Source organism: Microtus oregoni, unplaced genomic scaffold, assembly GCF_018167655.1.
Source record: "Microtus oregoni isolate MIOR12 unplaced genomic scaffold, Mior012 000074F_ref0000038, whole genome shotgun sequence".
Taxonomy (NCBI): Eukaryota; Metazoa; Chordata; class Mammalia; order Rodentia; family Cricetidae; genus Microtus; species Microtus oregoni.
In genome coordinates, this window is record NW_024544004.1 from 2326576 (window position 1) to 2345558 (window position 18983).

Consider the following 18983-nt stretch of genomic DNA (forward strand, 5'->3'; position numbering starts at 1 on the left):
AAAGTTCTAACTAAAGAAAATATAGCAACTCCAAAAGGCCAATCAGGAAAAGCTTCCATCAGGTTCAATAGCCAAGTGAGAAACAAGCAAGAGCAAAGTAAGAACAAATATATCAGAGTGTTTAGAAAACTGAACATGACCTCTGAAACCGCATTCTACAATCCAAACTCATACCGAGAAATGTTTCCATAGTTTTCCCAACTGTTCTCTCCTTCATGGTCATACCAAAGTAAGAAGCTTAACAGGTAGCAGGGGCAGAAAAGAGAAAATAATCATAAGATATCAATCTCTACTTTTTCTTCATATATTAGAGTTTTTTGTTTGTTTGTTTTTAAGAAAAAAATCAACTCCCACTCTATAAAAAAAGCAGCCCTGACCGGTATTGTTTCTATTAACAAAGCTAACCTTATACTTAAAGCAATCTTTCTGTCTCTGCCACTAGTATGCAGGAAATACAAGAGTGGACTACTATACCTATCCCTCCATAAATATTTCTAGCATAAACTTCTGTTCTTTCCAAAATCTTCTGACCCTTATATATTAATTGAAAGATGTGTTGTTTAAAGAGCTTATAAATCTAGCCAGAGTGTGTTGTTGAAGGGACCAGGAACAGTTGTTTTTTTCCAGGGGCCAGTTTACTAAGACCTATGCCCCATATTACCCCGCCATCCTATTCTGACTCATGTCTGGCTTCAACCAGATCCTCAGGAAGTACATCCAGTCTGGTAGTCAATGAGGTCCTACCTGTACACAAGCAGGAACTGGCTATTTTCATTCCGACAGACCCCTGACACTGCAACCACAGTTGCTGACCAAAGGTCATGAGCCAATCATAAAATGATTCCTGTATCAGTAAGGGTCTATACCCAATCACTTCAAAGTACACTTAGCCAAAGCTGAAATTCCCCTAAACAGGCTTAAAAGGGGCTGCCTTGCCCTCCCCCAGGGTCGAAGCCATTTTGGGCAGGCCCCAGCATGCTGGGGGTTTTTTCTCTCTCAAGAATGAAGTTGCTTTCTGTAATTACATACCTGGTTGGTGTCTTCTGGTCATTTGGAGTGATCTAAGGACCCTACATACAGGGGACAGTATTATAGCTTCTCTGCATCTATCTTTTCTGGTACCTTGACACTGCAAGTCTGCAGACTTGTAAAGACTCCCATATTCATGGAAAACACTGTAGTTTACTCAGCCTTAAAGATAAGGAAGGTGGCTGGGCATAGTACCTCACACCTTTTATCCCTGTACTTGGGAAGCACACGCAGGTAGATCTCTGAGTTTGAAGCCAGTCTGGTTTATATACTAAGTACTAGGTCAGCCAGTGAGACCCTGTCTCAAAAAACAAGTCAGCCAAAACAACAAAAGACAAACAAAAAAACAAAAAAAAGATAAGGAAAGAACACAATAAAGCTTACCTTTACACCTGAGAACCTTTCTGCCATGTGACCTGACCAATTTCTCATAATCTCCTTTAAGGTTTAATGTCTTCAAATCAGTAAGAAAGGTGTGCCCTGGCATTTTTTTTAAATTTACTTGCTCTAAGAAGCTCCTAAGTAATTGGAGCAATCATGAATGAATTCTTCTTTTTCCAATGAAAAATCTGGATCGTTACACAAGAAAGGAGGAATACCTATTTTCTTCAGTACCTATTAGGACATTTACTGGCACTACTGCCTTCCAGAGACACCAAGCTAGACAGAAGCAGAAACTGTCATCCAGATGACTATACTTCATTACAGGATAGGAAGTAACTAGCGGCTCTGAGGATTTACTGGGATTTTTTTTTTTTTTTTTTTTTTTGGTTTTTCGAGACAGGGTTTCTCTGTAGCTTTGGAGCCTGTCCCGGAACTAGCTCTTGTAGACCAGGCTGGTCTCGAACTCGCAGAGATCTGCCTGCCTCTGCCTCCCGAGTGCTGGGATTAAAGGCGTGCGCCACCACCGCCCGGCCTTACTGGGATATTTCATCTCTTTTCACTGCTAAGGAGAGAACCTGACAGTCAGAGGCAAACATCTTCCAGACTGAATGAAATTATTCAAGATTTAACTTTAGCCCTTAATTCACATTTAAATCTACTCTACCGCCGTATTTTGTGTCTTATTGTATAGTACTTACTTCTTCTAGAAATAGTTGTTTTAATGGTTAACATTTCTAGTTCTCCTAAAGGGACAAAAGAGACCCTAACAGCCTGTTAGAGACAACTGTCCAGTCTCTAGAATGCTGCAAGCCTTACAAGTAGTGACAACTTTGGTTCACCAGGAAACAGTCTTGGAAACAGAGATAAGGTCTCCCTCGGGGTTAGAGGGTTTATTTGTTTGTTGCCCACGTTAATAAGATAATACTAACTACAAGTACAAGTGACTCAAGTTCCTCAGTTGTCTCACAACCCCAGAACCTGTGACTGTTTTGCATCATCCACCAACCAGCCACTCTGAAGAGCTGGCCCTCAGGAGATTTTAGAAGGTAGAGCGAATATTTCTGACATGGGAGTGCCTTGTGGCAAAGTTGTACGTCGCTTGCAAGTAGGACCAAAATGTCAAACCTTTCATAGTTCTTAATAATAAAAAAAAACCCTGGAGAAAGAATTAGAAAATCAGGCACTATGCTTGACGGAATCCTTGTGCCCATTACCAGAGCCTCACTAAAAGAATAAAATAAAATGATCTCTGTGCTATCATCCATGTTATAGTCATTTCTATCTTTAACATTCTCTTTTCTTTTTGAAATTTCTACCAAATACAACATGATTTTGTGGCATTTATAAAACTAAATGACTGATGACTTACTGTATTATTGAAGCAAGAATAGCCAAGCTATATTAACATAAAAATCATAGTTCATTTTTAATGTATGTAATAGTAGTCCTTTACATCAGTCCAAAAACTTACTGGCTACAAAGCAGAATTATTCTTTCCCTACAAGTGCAGAATGCTTTGCCCAATCATGAGCACAGCACTTTCCCCACTGGATCAGAACCGCCTATTGCGTTACTACCCTACAGCCAACCTGTGAGCTTGCTGAGGCCATGAAGATGGCCCTACTTGTATTTGTAGTCCCAGAACTTGGCTGTAGGTGATAAACAATAAACTGGTTGAACTATTCCAATCTAATTATGTGTACTATAGTACTGATACTAAATACCAGAAAAAAATGAAAGTTGAAATATAATTGAGCTGTTTAAATCCACTATTCTGCCAAGATAGAAAACACTTTATTTTCTGACTAAATTTCTTGAAACATATTATGAAAACTTAAATGAAGCATACATTGAAGAGTTGTAAACCTCATTAGCTAAAAGGAATTTAACCCTCTCAAAGTCATTTCTCATTCTGGTTGTGGTCACTCAATTCCTTTTTATTATATATTCAAGCTACCAGCCCCAATTAAAAAAAATTCATCAGCTTCCTGGATTTAGAAATACTGATCAATTGCCTATTGTGAACATCCAGGTCCAGTGAGATTATTGGAAGTTTAATGGAAGCTTGAGCAGAAATGATGATTTCCAAATTCAAGTTAACTGCGTAAGACATGGAACTCCTCACCTTTGTTTCCACCTGGGGGATCTGGATCTTGACCGTACCATCCTTTAGCATATGAGTCACCTGATCCACTTTTCACACTGCAAAGAAATAAAACATTAGCAAGTTTGTTTGTTTGTTTGTTTTTAGAGTGCAGTATGCTCTGGCAAATGCAAAGAGAAAGCTGCTTAATTCTTCTGTGCATCTATTTCCTGATCTGCAAAACAGGAATAAGAGCACCCTCCTTAGTAAAATACTGTCAAGATAAAAAGACTTCAAACAAGATCAACAAGTGCTTTCTGTAAAGGACTACATTGAAATTTGTTGTAGATGTTGTACAACATAAGATATGAATTAAGTCTATTAATTCTGTCTTATTAAAATAATCCCTTTAGCCAGGCAGTGGTAGTATACACTTTTAATCCCAGCACTCAGCATGTAGAGGCATGCAGATCTCTATAAATTTGAGACCAGCCTGACTGGTCTACAAAGTGAGTTCCAGGACAGCTAGGGCTACACAGAGAAACACTATTTCAAAAATAAATAAATAAATAATAAATAAATAAAACAACAAAAATAAAATAAAACCAAACAATCCATTAAAATGTAAAAACAGAGCCAGGCAGTGGTGGCACATGCCTTTAATCCCAGCACTCAGGAGATAGAGGCAGGCAATCTCTGTGAGTTTGAGGCCAACCTGATCTACAGAGCAAGTACCAGGACAGTGTAAAAACATAGCTAGGCATGGTAGCATAATCCTAGAACTTGGAAAGCTAAGACAAGAGGATGAGTTTGAAGACAGCCTGTGCTATATACCAAATTTGAGGCCAACTTGGGTTACATAGCAAGACCCTGCTTCAAAAAAAGTAAAAGACATGGTAGACCATCTTGAGGTGTACTATAAATATAAAACACACATCAGCTTTCAAAGGCTGGCCAAATAAAAGAAGGCAAAACACACCTCTAGCTTTGCTATCATACCAACATTGAAAAATAAAACAGTATACTCACAAAATAGAAAAACAGAAAAAAAAAAACTACTCTAGCCTGGTAACATCTCAGCACCCGTGAAAACTCAACCCATATTTAACATTTTATGCTTAAATCTAAAGTATGTACTGTAGGGATAAGTCCCGCCCCTTAGGGGGCGTGTTCGCCTCGGGCTAATGTCTGCCTATAAATTTGGCTAGCAAGCTCCTAGCGCTTGCTTCTGCTTTCCTGGTCTCCGCAGGAACGGTGGTTCTGTAAGTCTATTTCTACATTAAAGCTATATATATATATATTTTTACACTCTGTCTGCATTCGTTTACGCCGCTACATATGTACTGTTTATTCTGACTTGTCCTGCAATTCCCTTTCTGCAATATTTCCAAGGCAACTGCATCTGAGTAGTGGAAGTTCTGAGGCTTCTACTCTCTACTCCTACCACTACTTATCTGCTCACCTTTTCTGGTTTGTCTGACTTACTCTTTTGTTTTCTGGTCAGGGGCCCAACCAGTTTTGCTGTGGAATAATCCTTCAGTATACTGTATAAATTACACTGTAATTGGTTTAATAAAGAAACTGATTGGCCAATAGCTGAACAGGATAAGGTTAGATGGGAAAACCAGAATAAGAACACTGGGAAGAAAGATGGAGTCAGAGTCATCGTCAGGCAAACATGGTGAGGTTACAAGGAGATACAGGGGGAGCAAGATATATTGGAGGACAGGTAAAGCCACGAGTCACGTGGCAATACATAGATTAATAAAAATGGATTAATTTAAATTATAAGAGCTAGTTAGTAATAAGCCTAAGCTATTGACCAAGCATTTATAATTTATATAAAGTCTCCATGTAGGTTCTTTGGGAACTGGCAGGCGAGGAAAAAAAAAGTCTGCCTACACAATATTTAATGTATGACTTAGGTGCAAATCCATTCTTGAGTGAAAGAGGACATTGCCTAAAGAGACTGATCTGCACCCCATTTTAGTCCTGAGGCAGTTTACTCCCACCACCACCCCAGTCAGCCATAATAAAGGAAAAGGACCCTGCTGAGGTAAACTGATTGTAGATTAACACGGAGGGTATTTAATCTTGATTGTCAGCAGGATTTAAAAATCAATTTCACGCCGGGTGGTGGTGGCGCATGCCTTTAATCCCAGCACTTGGGAGGCAGAGGCAGGCGGATCTCTGTGAGTTCGAGGCCAGCCTGGTCTACAAGAGCTAGTTCCAGGACAGGAACCAAAAGCTACGGAGAAACCCTGTCTCGAAAATCCAAAAATAAATAAATAAATAAAAATCAATTTCACTTTTTGTGTGTATGGGTGCAGAGGTAGACTCATGATGATTAGGGTGGGGGGTGTCAAGGCTGTCTTCCTGATTTCAGGTGTTTTTCTCTCACGTTTTCTACAATAAGATCTCTTACTGCCCTGGAGCACACCTGTTTAGCTGGACAGACTAGCCATCAAGCTAACGGAGTCCCAGTCCTGGTTCCCTTCCCCACATTTCTGGGTTTCCCAATATGTACCATTATGCCTAGCTTTTATATGGAGGTTAAGGATCTGAACTCAAGTCCTAATAAGCAAGCACTTTACATAAGCTTAATTAGTAGATCTTCAGATCCAAAACATAAAGTTTCTTCCCCAAATACTGCCTTATAACTTTTCACTTACAGCCTGTAGTCTCCCTGCCTCCCATTTCTGCCATTATCTAGAACAACCCTAACCCCTTGTTATGTCTCCACCACTGCCCAGCATTATTTCACTTCTTTGGCTGGTAATAGAGACAAGAGAATTGTCTGGCTCTCAGTCACTTGCTAAAGCTTCTCATAAAATTTTGAGATTTTACATGAGCACGTGGAATTGTTAGGAGACTATCTTTATGTCATTCCTGGACTGGGCCCTGGCATCTAGTTGTATTTTCTACCCCTTCTTTATGTTTAATCAGATACCTAGTATCTTTTTGTAATCATCAACTACATCAAGAAGGAAACCTTTGAAGCTTAGTTCAACAAGGACAGACTCTATAGTATAAGGCATGGTTTTCAAGATATGGCTTTCAAACTGCCCCAAGGTAGTCACCTTCACAAACAACCATATTTTTAGGACCCTCATTTAAAAATTATAAAGGGGTACAGAATTAATAGGATGCCTAATTTGGGGGAATATATTCCAGTCTTGGTTCTCTTATCATAGACCACCAAAGTACAGAGGATAACAAAAGGTCTGACTCTTACAGGGGCCCCATCAAAGTTACAGAAAGGAGAAACCGAAACATCTGAATAAAAGTATGAGCACGTCTTCTAGAGTAGAGTCCTTCAGTTACGGCATATGGCATTCACTGTCCCTTTTTCATTGTTCTTCTGTTTTTGAGACAGGGTATCAGTATGTTCCCCCACTGCTCTCAAGCTTCTGTGACAGCTTCCAGCGTAGGTAGGACTATGAGCACACACCACTGCACCTGACTGTTATGACAGTCTTTTGCTTATGGTCCCTTTTGTCTAAGGTAAGTGTAGCTACTACTGTTCTCCTTTGGATATTGTTGTAAGAAACATCCTTTTCCATCCCTTCATGGTCAGAATTTGCATCTTTAAAACTAAAATGAATCTGTTGGCCAGCATATAATTTCATCTTGATTTTAAATCTACTAAGACCATTTGTCATATAACAAAAAAATTTAACCCATTTATATTTAAAGTAGTCACTGAGAGATGAGAACTCACTATTCCCATTTTCCATTGGATTCTGCCTATTTTACACTTCCTTTCTTCCTTTCTCACTGTCTTCCTTTGTGGTTTTATGATTCTTGTTTTTATTTATTTTCCTCTTTTTTTTATTGAGAAAAGGAGAAAAAAAAAACAAGTTTCCACCTCCTCCCAGCCTCCCATTTCCCTCCCCCTCCTCCCCCCCTACGCCCCCTCCTCCCACCCTTCTCCCCCTCCCCCCACTCCTTTCCCCCTCCCTCTACTCTAGAAGATGAGACATTAAAAATACACACGAACTACTGTCCAAGCTCCTGAGCATAACAGCCAATATTAGCAGCTCTGAGGGAGCAGTAGCCAGCATAGCAGTGACGGGAGCGACTTCCGTATTCTGCTTCTACAGTGAAAGACCATTTGGGGAGGAAATCAGCATGGAAGCATTGAATTTGAACTATGTTTTAGAAGAAATGGGTCTAATAAACCCATCTAGAATATTCCTTCTGACTACAGTAGAGTAGAGAGTCTTTTCAGGTGCATTGGAACATTTTCTGTAGAAGTCTCAACAAATCAACAAATCCTATCAACTTTATTTTTCTCTTTCCAATGAAACTAAAAATTGTAACTAGTGGAAAACTGAAAAATTCACAAAAAATGTGGAAATTAGATACACGTACAAGACTTACAATGGCTGAATTGGCCAGAGGAGAATAAAGATTATTTAGACAAAAAAAAAGTATGAGCACGGATTTTTGATAATGAAAAGAATAAAAACATAGAAAGGGGTTGGGAAGTTAGCTCCATCGTAATCTAGTGCCAAGAAGTAGAAATAGGCAGATTGCTAACCTATGTAGCACAGTCCAGGCCAATGAGAAACCACCTAAAAAAACAAATGAAGCTGGAGAGAAATAGCTAAAATTCTTATTGAGCAGCCAGGATTATGTGTGGTTCAAATCCCAGGCACCTGTATGGCTGTGTAAATCTCAGCACTGGGGACCAGAGACAGAAAGATCTCTGGGACTTGCTAACCAGTGTAGCTAAATAAGAACCTCCACGTTTAATGAGAGAATCTATCACAAAAATAAGGTAAAATGACTGAGAAAACCATCCCAACATCAACTTTTGGCCTCTCCTTGAAAGCCCAACACATGTACACACAAATATACACAGTGGATGCACCCGAGGAAAGACACTCAGGCTGTCCTCTGGCCTATACATGCACATACATTTGGGTTAAAGATTTTATAGCAGGGCATAGTGGTGTACACCTTTATTCTCAGCTCTTTGGAGACACAGGCTGATTTAGTTCAAGGCCAGCCTGGTCAGCATAGTAATTTCCAGAACAGTCAGGGCTACATAGTGAGAGCTGTCTTAGAAAAAAAAATGAAAAAAAGGAAAAATTTTGTAATATAAATAAGATTTTGTCCTAGACTTAAAAAAATACTAGTTTGATTTTTCCCAAACAGAAAAGGAAAAACAAAACCACAAAACTACAGAATATCACAAAAGGTCCAAGTTTAGTTGGAAAAGGCTTTCTAGGGTGGTGATCCTAGATCAGAGTCCCTCAGTCTAAACACCAATGATTTGATGTTAAGAACTACAGTACTGCATATGAAGGGTGCTTGGTCTATTGTTTTGATCAGAAAAGTCCTTGAAACACAGCATAAAACGAGCTGATAGAGCCGATCCAAGCTGGTGAGAGCCCAGGGACTCTAGACAGAACTCTACGTGTGGGTGACAGTTGTGCAGCTTGGACTGTTTGTGGAGACCCTAGTAGTAGGACCATGATCTATCCACAGTGTATGAGCTGGTATTTATAAAGAAGGGAAGAGATAGATAGACAGATAAAGGGCACCTCTAACCTCAGTTATGCATGAGGGTTTTCTTTTCTGCTTCTTTGCTTCTTTTTGCTACTTTGTTTCTTTTGGGGGCCTGGGGATTAGACAAGGCTGGCTCATGGGTCCCAGAATCCACCTGTCTGCATTTGCTATAGTCCAGCAAGAAAATAATTTTAAGGCGGGAAGGGCAAGATGGCTCAGCAAATAAAGCCACAAGCTGCTTTTGCTGAAGACCTTGGCTCAATTCCATGCTAGAACTCCAGTTCCAGGGAAACAGACGCCCCCTTCTGGCATCCAGACACACATACACATAAAATAAAAATAAGTCTTGCCAGGCAATGGTGGCTCATGCCTTCAATCCCAGCACTCAGGAGGCAGAGGTAGATGGATCTCTGTGAGTTTGAGGCCAGCCTGGTCTACAGAGTGAGTTCCAAGACAAACCAGGACTACACAGAGAATCTCTCAAAAAACAAAAAGCAAAAGTCTTAAAAAATAAGTGTTTTAAATGAGAAAAAACAATAATGCATATTTATAACAAGAAAGGAAAGCAAAATAAAGTCCAGCCAAATTAATCTTAATGCTTCACTATTAGTAAAAGATTAAATTAAGCCAAGCATGGTGGCACTTGCCTTCAATTCCAGCACTCAGGAGGCAGAGACACGTAGATCTCTGTGAGTTCAAGGCCAGTCTGGTCTAGTGAGTCAAAGATACACAAAGAAACCCTGTCTTGAAAAAAAAAACGAAAATAATAATAATAATAATAATATCCAACATGCACATTGTTTTAACTTTAAATGCCTGTCTGTTTTCCTCTACTTACCCTGCCTGAGTTCAAATCAAACTCTTTGTTTTCCCTAATTAGGTCATGCTGGTCCTCCTATATCAATGCCCTTGCCTCCATTTTCCTGTACTTTCCTAAATTGTTTGAGTGTCATATATGCCCCCATGCCAGATGCCCCAGGGCTCTTCCTTGAATTTCTTTCTCCTTAGGGATTCTGGGTTTGTTCAGTGATTACTTCAACAGATCTTATTTATTTACATAGTAGTAGTAATTTAAATAGGCAAAGTCTCTAAACAGTGTATCTCCCTAAAAAAATTTCAAATAACCACTAATGTATGAGATGAATTAGTAATTGAAAACTCCCCATAAAATAAAAAAGAAATAACCAGCCTTTTCACCTCCATTAAATTAAAAAATATGAAGTCCTTATTTTGGAGAGGAGGCACAAGAGGAACACTCGTGCACTGCAAGAATATACATAAGTATAAGTAGACTAGAAGTACCGCAAAATGTTGAACATGCCCATATCCAAATACCACATAAATATGTACTTTGGAGTGGAGACTCTCAAATTTTGGTGTGCACTGGAATACCTGGAAGGATGGTTAACAGAGATTGCTAGATCCTAATCCTGGTGTTAAAAGGACCACAAAAAGAAGGATTTATTATTATTATTATTATTTGGTTTTTTGAGACATATATATTAAATATATCAGGAAAAAAGCTGTATATATGCCATAGTCATTATCTCTGGTTTTTCTCCTCCCAATCTTGCTAGTTACATTATCAAGTTGGTTTTCCACCACCTCTAGCCACAGAACCCAACTATTCTAGCCAAATCATTAATGAAACTTATCAGCCAAATCTATAGTAGCATCTCTTCCTATTCTTTCTTTACTTTGACTTCATTTACCCCTCTTGGCAAACTGATCTTTTACAGTGAGCTCATTTTTCTTCCAGTGACATCAATCCTTGGACTATTCGTCATCTATACTCTCCCCAGCACTCAGGTTCATAGTTTTATATACTTCCTATAAACCACCAATCTCAAAATTTCCATCTCCAGCCTCTGCAATTCTCTAATCTTTTATAAGCAGTAACCTATTTGGTATTGTAAGTATAGCAAATTCATGAAACCTCCCCCCATCTATTCCTTATACATCTTGCTCTTCCTCACAAATAAATGGCTTTACATTTCAATGAATAGAAATTACAATGTCCAACAAACAAATGAAAAGATACCCTATTAAAAATCCAGGAAATACAGAGAGAACGAGCTGCACCAGAAGCAGAAGCCAGGAGCAAACCCAATCCTGGGACACAAATGGATCAGGATTGACCCAGCAACCAGATCCAGAGTCAACAATCTCCACCAGAACAGGTACAAGGGAGGAACCCCTGAGCAAGTGAGCCAGAGACTGCTGAGGGTCCAGACGTGAATCCAGGACCTTCAAGGGAGTAGACCTAAGCCAACACCCTGGTGGATCTGGGCCAGAGTCTAGGACCTCCCAGGAACTAGGCTGGAACCAGGACCTCTGTCACCCTGGGCATGAGTGAACCTGGGTCCTCCGAGGGAATAGGCAGGACCAGAGATCTCAGCAGGGCCAGACGAGAGTCTGGAACCTCAGAGAGTGTAGGCCTGATGATGTGGGAGTGTCATATATCAATCTGTTGATTTCATTGGTTAATCAATAAAGAAACTACTTGGCCTGATAGGTTAGAACATAGGTGGGTGGAGTAAACAGAACAGAATGCTGGGGGGAAGAGGAAGTGAGGCAGACGCCATGCCTCTCCTCTCCAGGACAGACGCGATGAAGTTCCAGCCCAAGATGGACGTACACAAGAATCTTCCCAGTAAGACCTTGGTGCTACACAGATTACTAAATATGGGTTAAGCAAGATATGAGAGTTAGCCAAGAAGAGGCTAGATATAATGGGCCAAGCAGTGTTTAAAAGAATAGAATTTGTGTGGTGTTATTTCGGGTGTAAAGCTAGCCATACGGGAGCCAGGCGGGATGAAAAGTAGGCCCGCAGCTCCTTCTATAGCCTGAGCCAGGTCCTCTGTGGGTTCCAGCACTGGTTTGTGACATCAAAGGGAATAGGCAGGAACCTGGAACCCCTGCGGGTCTGAGCACAATTCTGAGACCTCTGAGCACGTAAGCAGGTCCCCTGCGGGTTCAGGCGCACCCTAGCCTGGAACCTTCCAGGCAATAGACTGGAACCAGAAACCTTACCACTTCCAACTCCAACCTAGGGACTTCTGCAGAATGGAATCCAGACCAGGATTTACAGATACAGGTCAAAGCCAGTTACCTAAGCCAAAGTTGCCCTGAGGTAAGGAACTCCACCTGGGGCAACAAATTCCACAGGAGTGAAACAGAACTAGACTCCTAGGACAGAGAGAGCCTGAGGAAACAAGCTCCACCAGGAGCAGAAGCCAGGAGCTAATCGAACCCTGGGAGCCAACCCAGTCCCAGAGCACTGGCTGATTAGGACTGAGCCAGCAACCTGACTCAGAGTCTGCTATCTCCACCGGAACAAGATTGGGACTAAACCAGTTACCTAAGACACAGAGAGAACAAGCTCCACTAGGAGCAGAAGCCAGGAGAAAACCCAGTCCTGGGACACGGGTGGATCAGGACTGAGCCAGCCAGCGACCAGATCCAGAGTCAGTGATCTCCACCACAACAGGTCCAACTCGAAGCCAGGGCCTTCTGCAGGAGGAGATCCAGACCAGCATTTACAGAAACAGATCAATGCCGCAGCCTAGGCCAAAGTAGGATTGAGACAGCAGACTCCAAGGGACCAAGCAGACCAAAGCAAAGGAGCACTGAGCTACCTGCAGGAACAGCAATAACCAATGGGGTAACTAGAACTGTGACACTGACTGTACCATGATGAACGACCATTTGAGCTTTGGATTCACTGGCACCTAGATTATTCAACAGAATCTCAGACAACCCCAACCACACCTATTAGAGGAAAAGATGAGTAGAAAAGGTAAAAATCACATGCTACACCACAAAGAGCAACACAATACCAGTAAAACCTAAAGAAATTGATCACCAAAAGAATACATAATCCAATAAAAAAAAATGGAGTACAGACCTAAACAGAGAACTCTCAACAGAGGAATCTAAAATGGCTGAAAGACACTTAAGGAAATGTTCAACATCCTTAGTCATCAGAGAAATGCAAATCAGAACAACTCTGAGATTTCATCTTACATCTGAAAGAATGGCCAGGATCAAAAACACTGATGACAACTTATGCTGGAGAGGTTGCAGGGTAAACAGAACACTTCTGCATTGCTGGTGGGAACACAAGCTGGTACGACCCCTTTGGATGTCAGTGTGGCGATTTCTCAGAAAATTAGGAAACAACCTTCCTCAAGACCCAGTAATACCACTTTTGGGCATATATCCAAAGGATGCTCAATCGTGCCACAAGGACATTGTTCATAGCAGTGTTGTTTGTCATAGCCAGAACCTGGAAATAACCTAAATGCTGATCGATCAAAAAATTGATAAGGAAAATGTGGTACATTTACACAATGGAGTACTACACAGCAAAAAAAAAAATTACGACAGCTTGAATTTTGCAGGAAAATGGATGGAGCTAGAAAACATTATTTTGAATGAGGTAACCCAAACACAGAAAGACAATTATCACATCTACTCACTCACAGGTGGTTTTTTTAACACAAAACAAAGAAAGCCATCCTACAAACCACAATCCCAGAGAACTTAGAGAATAATGCGGACAGTAAGAGAGACTTACATAGATCTAATGTACATGGGAAGTAGAAAGTATAAAAAGACAAGATCTCCTGAGTAAATTGGGAGCATGGGGACCTTGGGGGAGAATTGAAGGGGGAGGGGAGAGGCAGGGAGGGGAGCAGAGAAAAATGTAGAGCTCAATAAATATCAATTAAAAAAAGAACCCAGGAAATAAAAGTAAAATATTACCTTATAGTCATGGGTTTTATTTTAAAAATTAACACTTGACAGCATCTATTTGTTGACAAATAGAAAAAGAAAATTTCTCACCTGAGGAAAATTTCTCTACAGAAACCATGAAGCAGAAGAAAACTACAAACCTACACTCAAAAGATAATTAAATGTTGTATATTAAAAACAAGAGACTATTTTAAAAATCACCGTGAATTAGAAAGTCAGTGACATATACCTATGTGAGAATCTCCACCTTGAAGCAGTCTAAAAAGAAATAAACCAAAATCCGATAAAAAAACAAAACAGAAATATAAGAAATAAAAAAGCTAACTGAACTCTGGTGTGTACAGGGAGGCATCAAAAGTTTAGTTTTTCAAAAGTGGAACTTCCAAGTTACTCAAAGGAAAATAAACTCGAGTGAAAATGTAATAATCAAGTACATCGAAAGAAGACATTAAAGTAAAACAATGGAAAAATAAAAATGGCATTGGGAGGAGAGTAAAAAGGAAACAAAGTTAGAAAGCTACAGAAATACAAAAAAAGTAGTATCTGTGTGATTATAGCTCCTGATAAAGAACAGATTCATGCATGGTATTGTATGTGTGTAATATCAGCACTCGGGGAGCAGAGGTAGGAGAATTGCTCCAGGTTTGAGAACAGCCAGGACTACATAGCAAGGCCATCTCATAATTCCAAACAAAAATAGAAAAGAGACAATTCAAACACAAATCTTGAATAAATTTTAAAAATCACAATTTGAGGAAACCAGGTAGGTGACATACTTTCGCAGTGGACCACTCACCTAACATGTACAATACCCTGGGTTTAACCTCCAACCTCAGAGTAAAAAAAAGAAAATCTCCTTTCTTTCAGTAATAGAAAAATAGCTGAAATAGGGTTCATCAAGATATCTAGGGTAGGTATACAACATTCAGCTCTGAAATGCAGTCTACTAAATACTATTTCATTTAAAGATAAAATCATGAAGAGTTCCAAGCACAAAAGAACTAATAACTTAGAAATCCATGGCTTTGGGTTCACTTACTGCTGATGGGAATGTAAATGATACAGTCAGCCACTTTAGAACAGTCTAGCAGTTACTCATAAAGTCAAACATAGTGTTACCATATGGCCCAACTATTATTCCATTCAGGTATACATACATAACCACAATAATTGGAAATATGTCCATACAACATCTTTTTACAACAATGTTCATAGGAGTATTTATAATAGCCAAAAGGTAGAAAAACCTCAAATGTACATTAAGACATGAGTGAACAAAATGTCATACATATACAGTGGAATATCTAAGCATAAAATATGGAGTAGATATTGATACATGTTACAACATAGATGAACCTCAAAGCATAAATTTCATTGATGGAGGAGGGTCATCTGTCTATGTGTTACTTTCATTGGTTAATAAAGAAACTTCCTTGGCCCTTTGATAGAACAGAAAATTAGGTAGGCGGGGAAGACAGAACAGAATGCTGAGAGAAAGAAGGCAGTGAAGCAGTCTCCATGATTCTCCTACCCGAGACGGATGTAGGCTAAAATCCTTCCCGGTAAGCCACCACCTCGTGGTACTACATACATTAATAGAAATGGGTTAGTCAAGATGTGAGAATTAGCCAATAAGAGGCTGAAACTAATGGGCCAGGCAGTGTTTAAATGAATACAGTTTCCGTGTAATTATTTTGGGTAAAGCTAGCCGTGCGGGAGCCGGGCGGCAGGAAGCAGCCCTCAGCTCCCACTACATTTCATTTAGCTAAAATATCCCAGCACTCAGGAGATAGAGGCAAGCAGATCTCAGTGAGTTCAAGGCCAGCCTGGTCTACAAAGCAAGTTCCAGGACAGCCAGGGCTACTTCTACAGAGAAACCCTGTATTGAAAAACAAAACAAAACAAAACAAAAAAAAATTCAAAGAAACGGAATGATGGCTAATGTTTTTTCTTTAGGTTTTTTTTTTTTTTGGAACAGGGCTCCCTGTCAGGAAGGCTGGCCTCACACCTGCTGTGTAGGTGAGGATGATGACATTCAACTCCTAGTCCTCCCTTCTTATATCTCCCAAGTTCTGGGATTCTAGACATCCACCATCACACCTAACAAGAACTTTTTGGGTGAAGAACTATTCTGGAATTAGATTTATGATAATGTGTGTACAACTGTATGAAAATACTAAAAATACTGAACTGTACACTTAAAATGGGTGAATTATGCAAAAAAGATTCCACACTAAATGAAAATTTAGTATTTACAAATGCAATGAATAAAAATTCTCAAGTAAAGCCTTTGCAACAAGAAAACACAGGAATATGTGTGCTTAGAGGAAAGGGAAAAGCAGAAGTGAGGAGATCACACGTGGATTATTCTGATGGTCACAGAAAGCATGTTACCTTATCACCAGTTCTTCAGTAAGTGCATACAGAACTCCACTGCTGCTTATCATTCGTATAATTTGGTTACATGGGATAAAGTAATTCCTATCTTTCTCACACAAAGAAAAACAGAAAAGTAAACATATTAGAAAAAGGTTAAATACAAACATAGGCCATTAAAACAAAAATACTAATGTTCCCAGGGACTGGGGAGATGGCTAAGTAGGTAAAGTTCTTGCCATACAAGCACAGGGACTTGTTGGATCCCCAGAACCCATGAAAAACAAAAACAAAAACAAAAACGAGGGGAAGCTTACAAGTCTTTCTTCCATATGCATGCCATGGCATGAACATGCAAATACATACTAAGTGTAAAAATGATGAGTTTTTTTAATTTTTTTTTACTTTATATATATTGTGCTGGTCTGCATACATGTTTGTGTACCATATGTGCACATGGAACCCACTAAGGTCAGAAAAGGTCATCAGATAAACTGGAACGGGCATTTCAATAGTTGGGAACAATCATGTGGATGCTGCAAACAAAATCCAAGTTCTTTATAAGAGAAACAAGTGCTCTTAATTGGTGATTCATTTCTTCAGGCATAAAGAACTGTTTATTTAAAATTAAAAAAAATATTGACAATGAAGCAAGCATAGTGGCTCACATGGTGGCTCAGCACTTTGGAGGCTGAAACTGGAAGATAGCTATGAGTTTTAGGCCACCCTGGGCTACACAGAGTCTAAAGTCAGCCTTGATTATAAAGTAATACCCTGTCTTAAGTGAGGTGTGTGTGTGTGTACACAAATGCAAAGACTAAGTAATCAAATTCTATGAGATGCACTAAAAACAGTGACCAGCTAAAAAATTATGAGACTGAATCTCCATCATAAACACTCCATCAATAAAATGTTTGCCAAGTAAGCATGAGGACCTGAGTTCATCTCCCTATCACCTACATAAAAAGCTGGTCCAGAAGCACAACTGTAATCCCTGGGCTGCAAAGGCATTTGCTCGCCAGCTAATCTAGCACAATTAATGAATTGCAGGTTTAGTGAAAGACTCTGTCTCAAAAATAAGACAGGACAATGAGCTGGCTCAGCAGACAAAGATGCTTTGTATATAAATAAGCATGGCAAATGAGTGTGATCCCCCAAACCAAAGGTAGATGAAGAGAACTGATTCCACGCTGTCATCTGACCTCCACATATGTCCCAGCATATATGTGAGTGCACACCTGAACTCTAACAGTAAATAAAAATTTAAAAAATAAGATAGACAACTATCAAAGAAGACAATTGATATCAAACCTCTGGCCTTAACATGCATGCAACACTGACATAAATACACACACACAAATTCATTGTAATAAACACAATACAAATAAATACTACAAATAAATAGTAAAATAGTACAAATGAATAATAAAATCAGTACAAATTAAAGACTAAATATGCGTCATTTATAAGATATTAAACACTTAAAATAGCAAAGAAAAGAGGCTGGGATGAAGTTTAGTTAGCATAGTGCTTGCCTAACATGCATGAAACCCTAAGGTTCAGTCACCAGAACCACATAAATCAGTAGTTCTCAACCTGTGGGTCACAACCCCTCTTGGGTTGTCAAGTAGCCAGTTCACAGGGGTTACCTAGGATTAGCAGAAAACATAGATATTTAGCAAAATTACAGTTATGAAGCAGCAACAAAAATAATCTTGTGATTGGTGGTCACTATAACATGAGGAACTATATTCAAGGGTCACAGAATTTAGGAAGGTTGAGAACCACTGATATAAATGAAGTGTGATGCACACATACCCCTAATACTACTTAAAGAGACACAGGCAAAAGGATTACAAATTTGGAGTCAAGACGGTCTAAATGAGACTGTCTCAAAAAACAAAGGAAAAGTCAGATGGTGGTGGTTCATACCTTTAATCCCAGCACTCGGGAGGCAGAGGCTCTGTGAGTTCGAGCACAGCCTGGTCTACAAGAGCTAGTTCCAGGACAGCTAGGACTGTTACAAAGAGAAACTCTGCCTCGGGAAAAAAAGAGATAGACAGAAAGAGAGAGAAAGAAAAGAAATAAAAGGGGAGCTATGTTCAATATACAATTTATCAAACTTAAGAGTATGAAAGAGTGTGGTGTGGGGTCAAAGAGTACTATAGAATAGTTTTTGAAACTATATCTTTTTATTTGGCATTTTTGGTTTTTTTTTTTCTTCATCTGATTTTTTCAAGACAAGGTCTCACTATATAGCTCTGACCTGGAACTCTGTAGACCAGGCTCGTCTCTAACTCAAAGAGATCTCCCTGCCTCTACCTCCCTGGTGCTAGGATTAAAGGTGTTCACCACTATGCCCAGGGAAATTGGGTCTTAATAAAGTGCCTAGGATGGCCTCAAACTTGTGACTGTTAGCCAGACATGGTGCTACATACCTGTAATCCAGACACTCAGTACCCGAGGCAAGATTGGGCTTCACAGTGACAACCTGCTTGACACACACACACACAAACAACAACAAAAAAAATCAAAACCTGAGGGTTAGTGATACAGCTAAGTAGGTAGAGTGATTGCCTGGCATACAGGAAATACTGGGCTCAATTCACAGTACTGGAAGAAGCACACGCACACACCTGAATCTGCAACCTTTTTTGTTTATTTGTTTGTTTTTTTTTTTTGAGACAGGGTTTCTCTAGCTTTGGAGCCTGTCCTGGAACTCTCTCGGTAGACCAGGCTGGCCTCGAACTCACAGAGATCCGCCTGCCTCTGCCACTGTCTGTGCCACCACCTCCCAGGTTGTATCTATAATCTTTTGACTCTAACTTTTGAGTGC

General features: G+C 39.7%; 1 protein-coding gene across 1 annotated transcript in view; it reads right to left on the reverse strand.

The window, feature by feature from the left end:
- The window catches only part of LOC121441342 (BCLAF1 and THRAP3 family member 3-like), a 55839-nt gene extending 37200 nt beyond the window's left edge, over positions 1-18639 (reverse strand). The window contains exons 1-2 of the mRNA XM_041642474.1: positions 18586-18639; positions 3539-3615 (exon numbers count right to left, since the gene is read on the reverse strand). Of these exons, the coding sequence (XP_041498408.1) occupies positions 3539-3579 (41 nt within the window). The 5' untranslated portion in view covers positions 3580-3615; positions 18586-18639. The remainder of the gene's footprint in view (positions 1-3538; positions 3616-18585) is intronic.
- Positions 18640-18983: the final 344 nt, after the last annotated feature.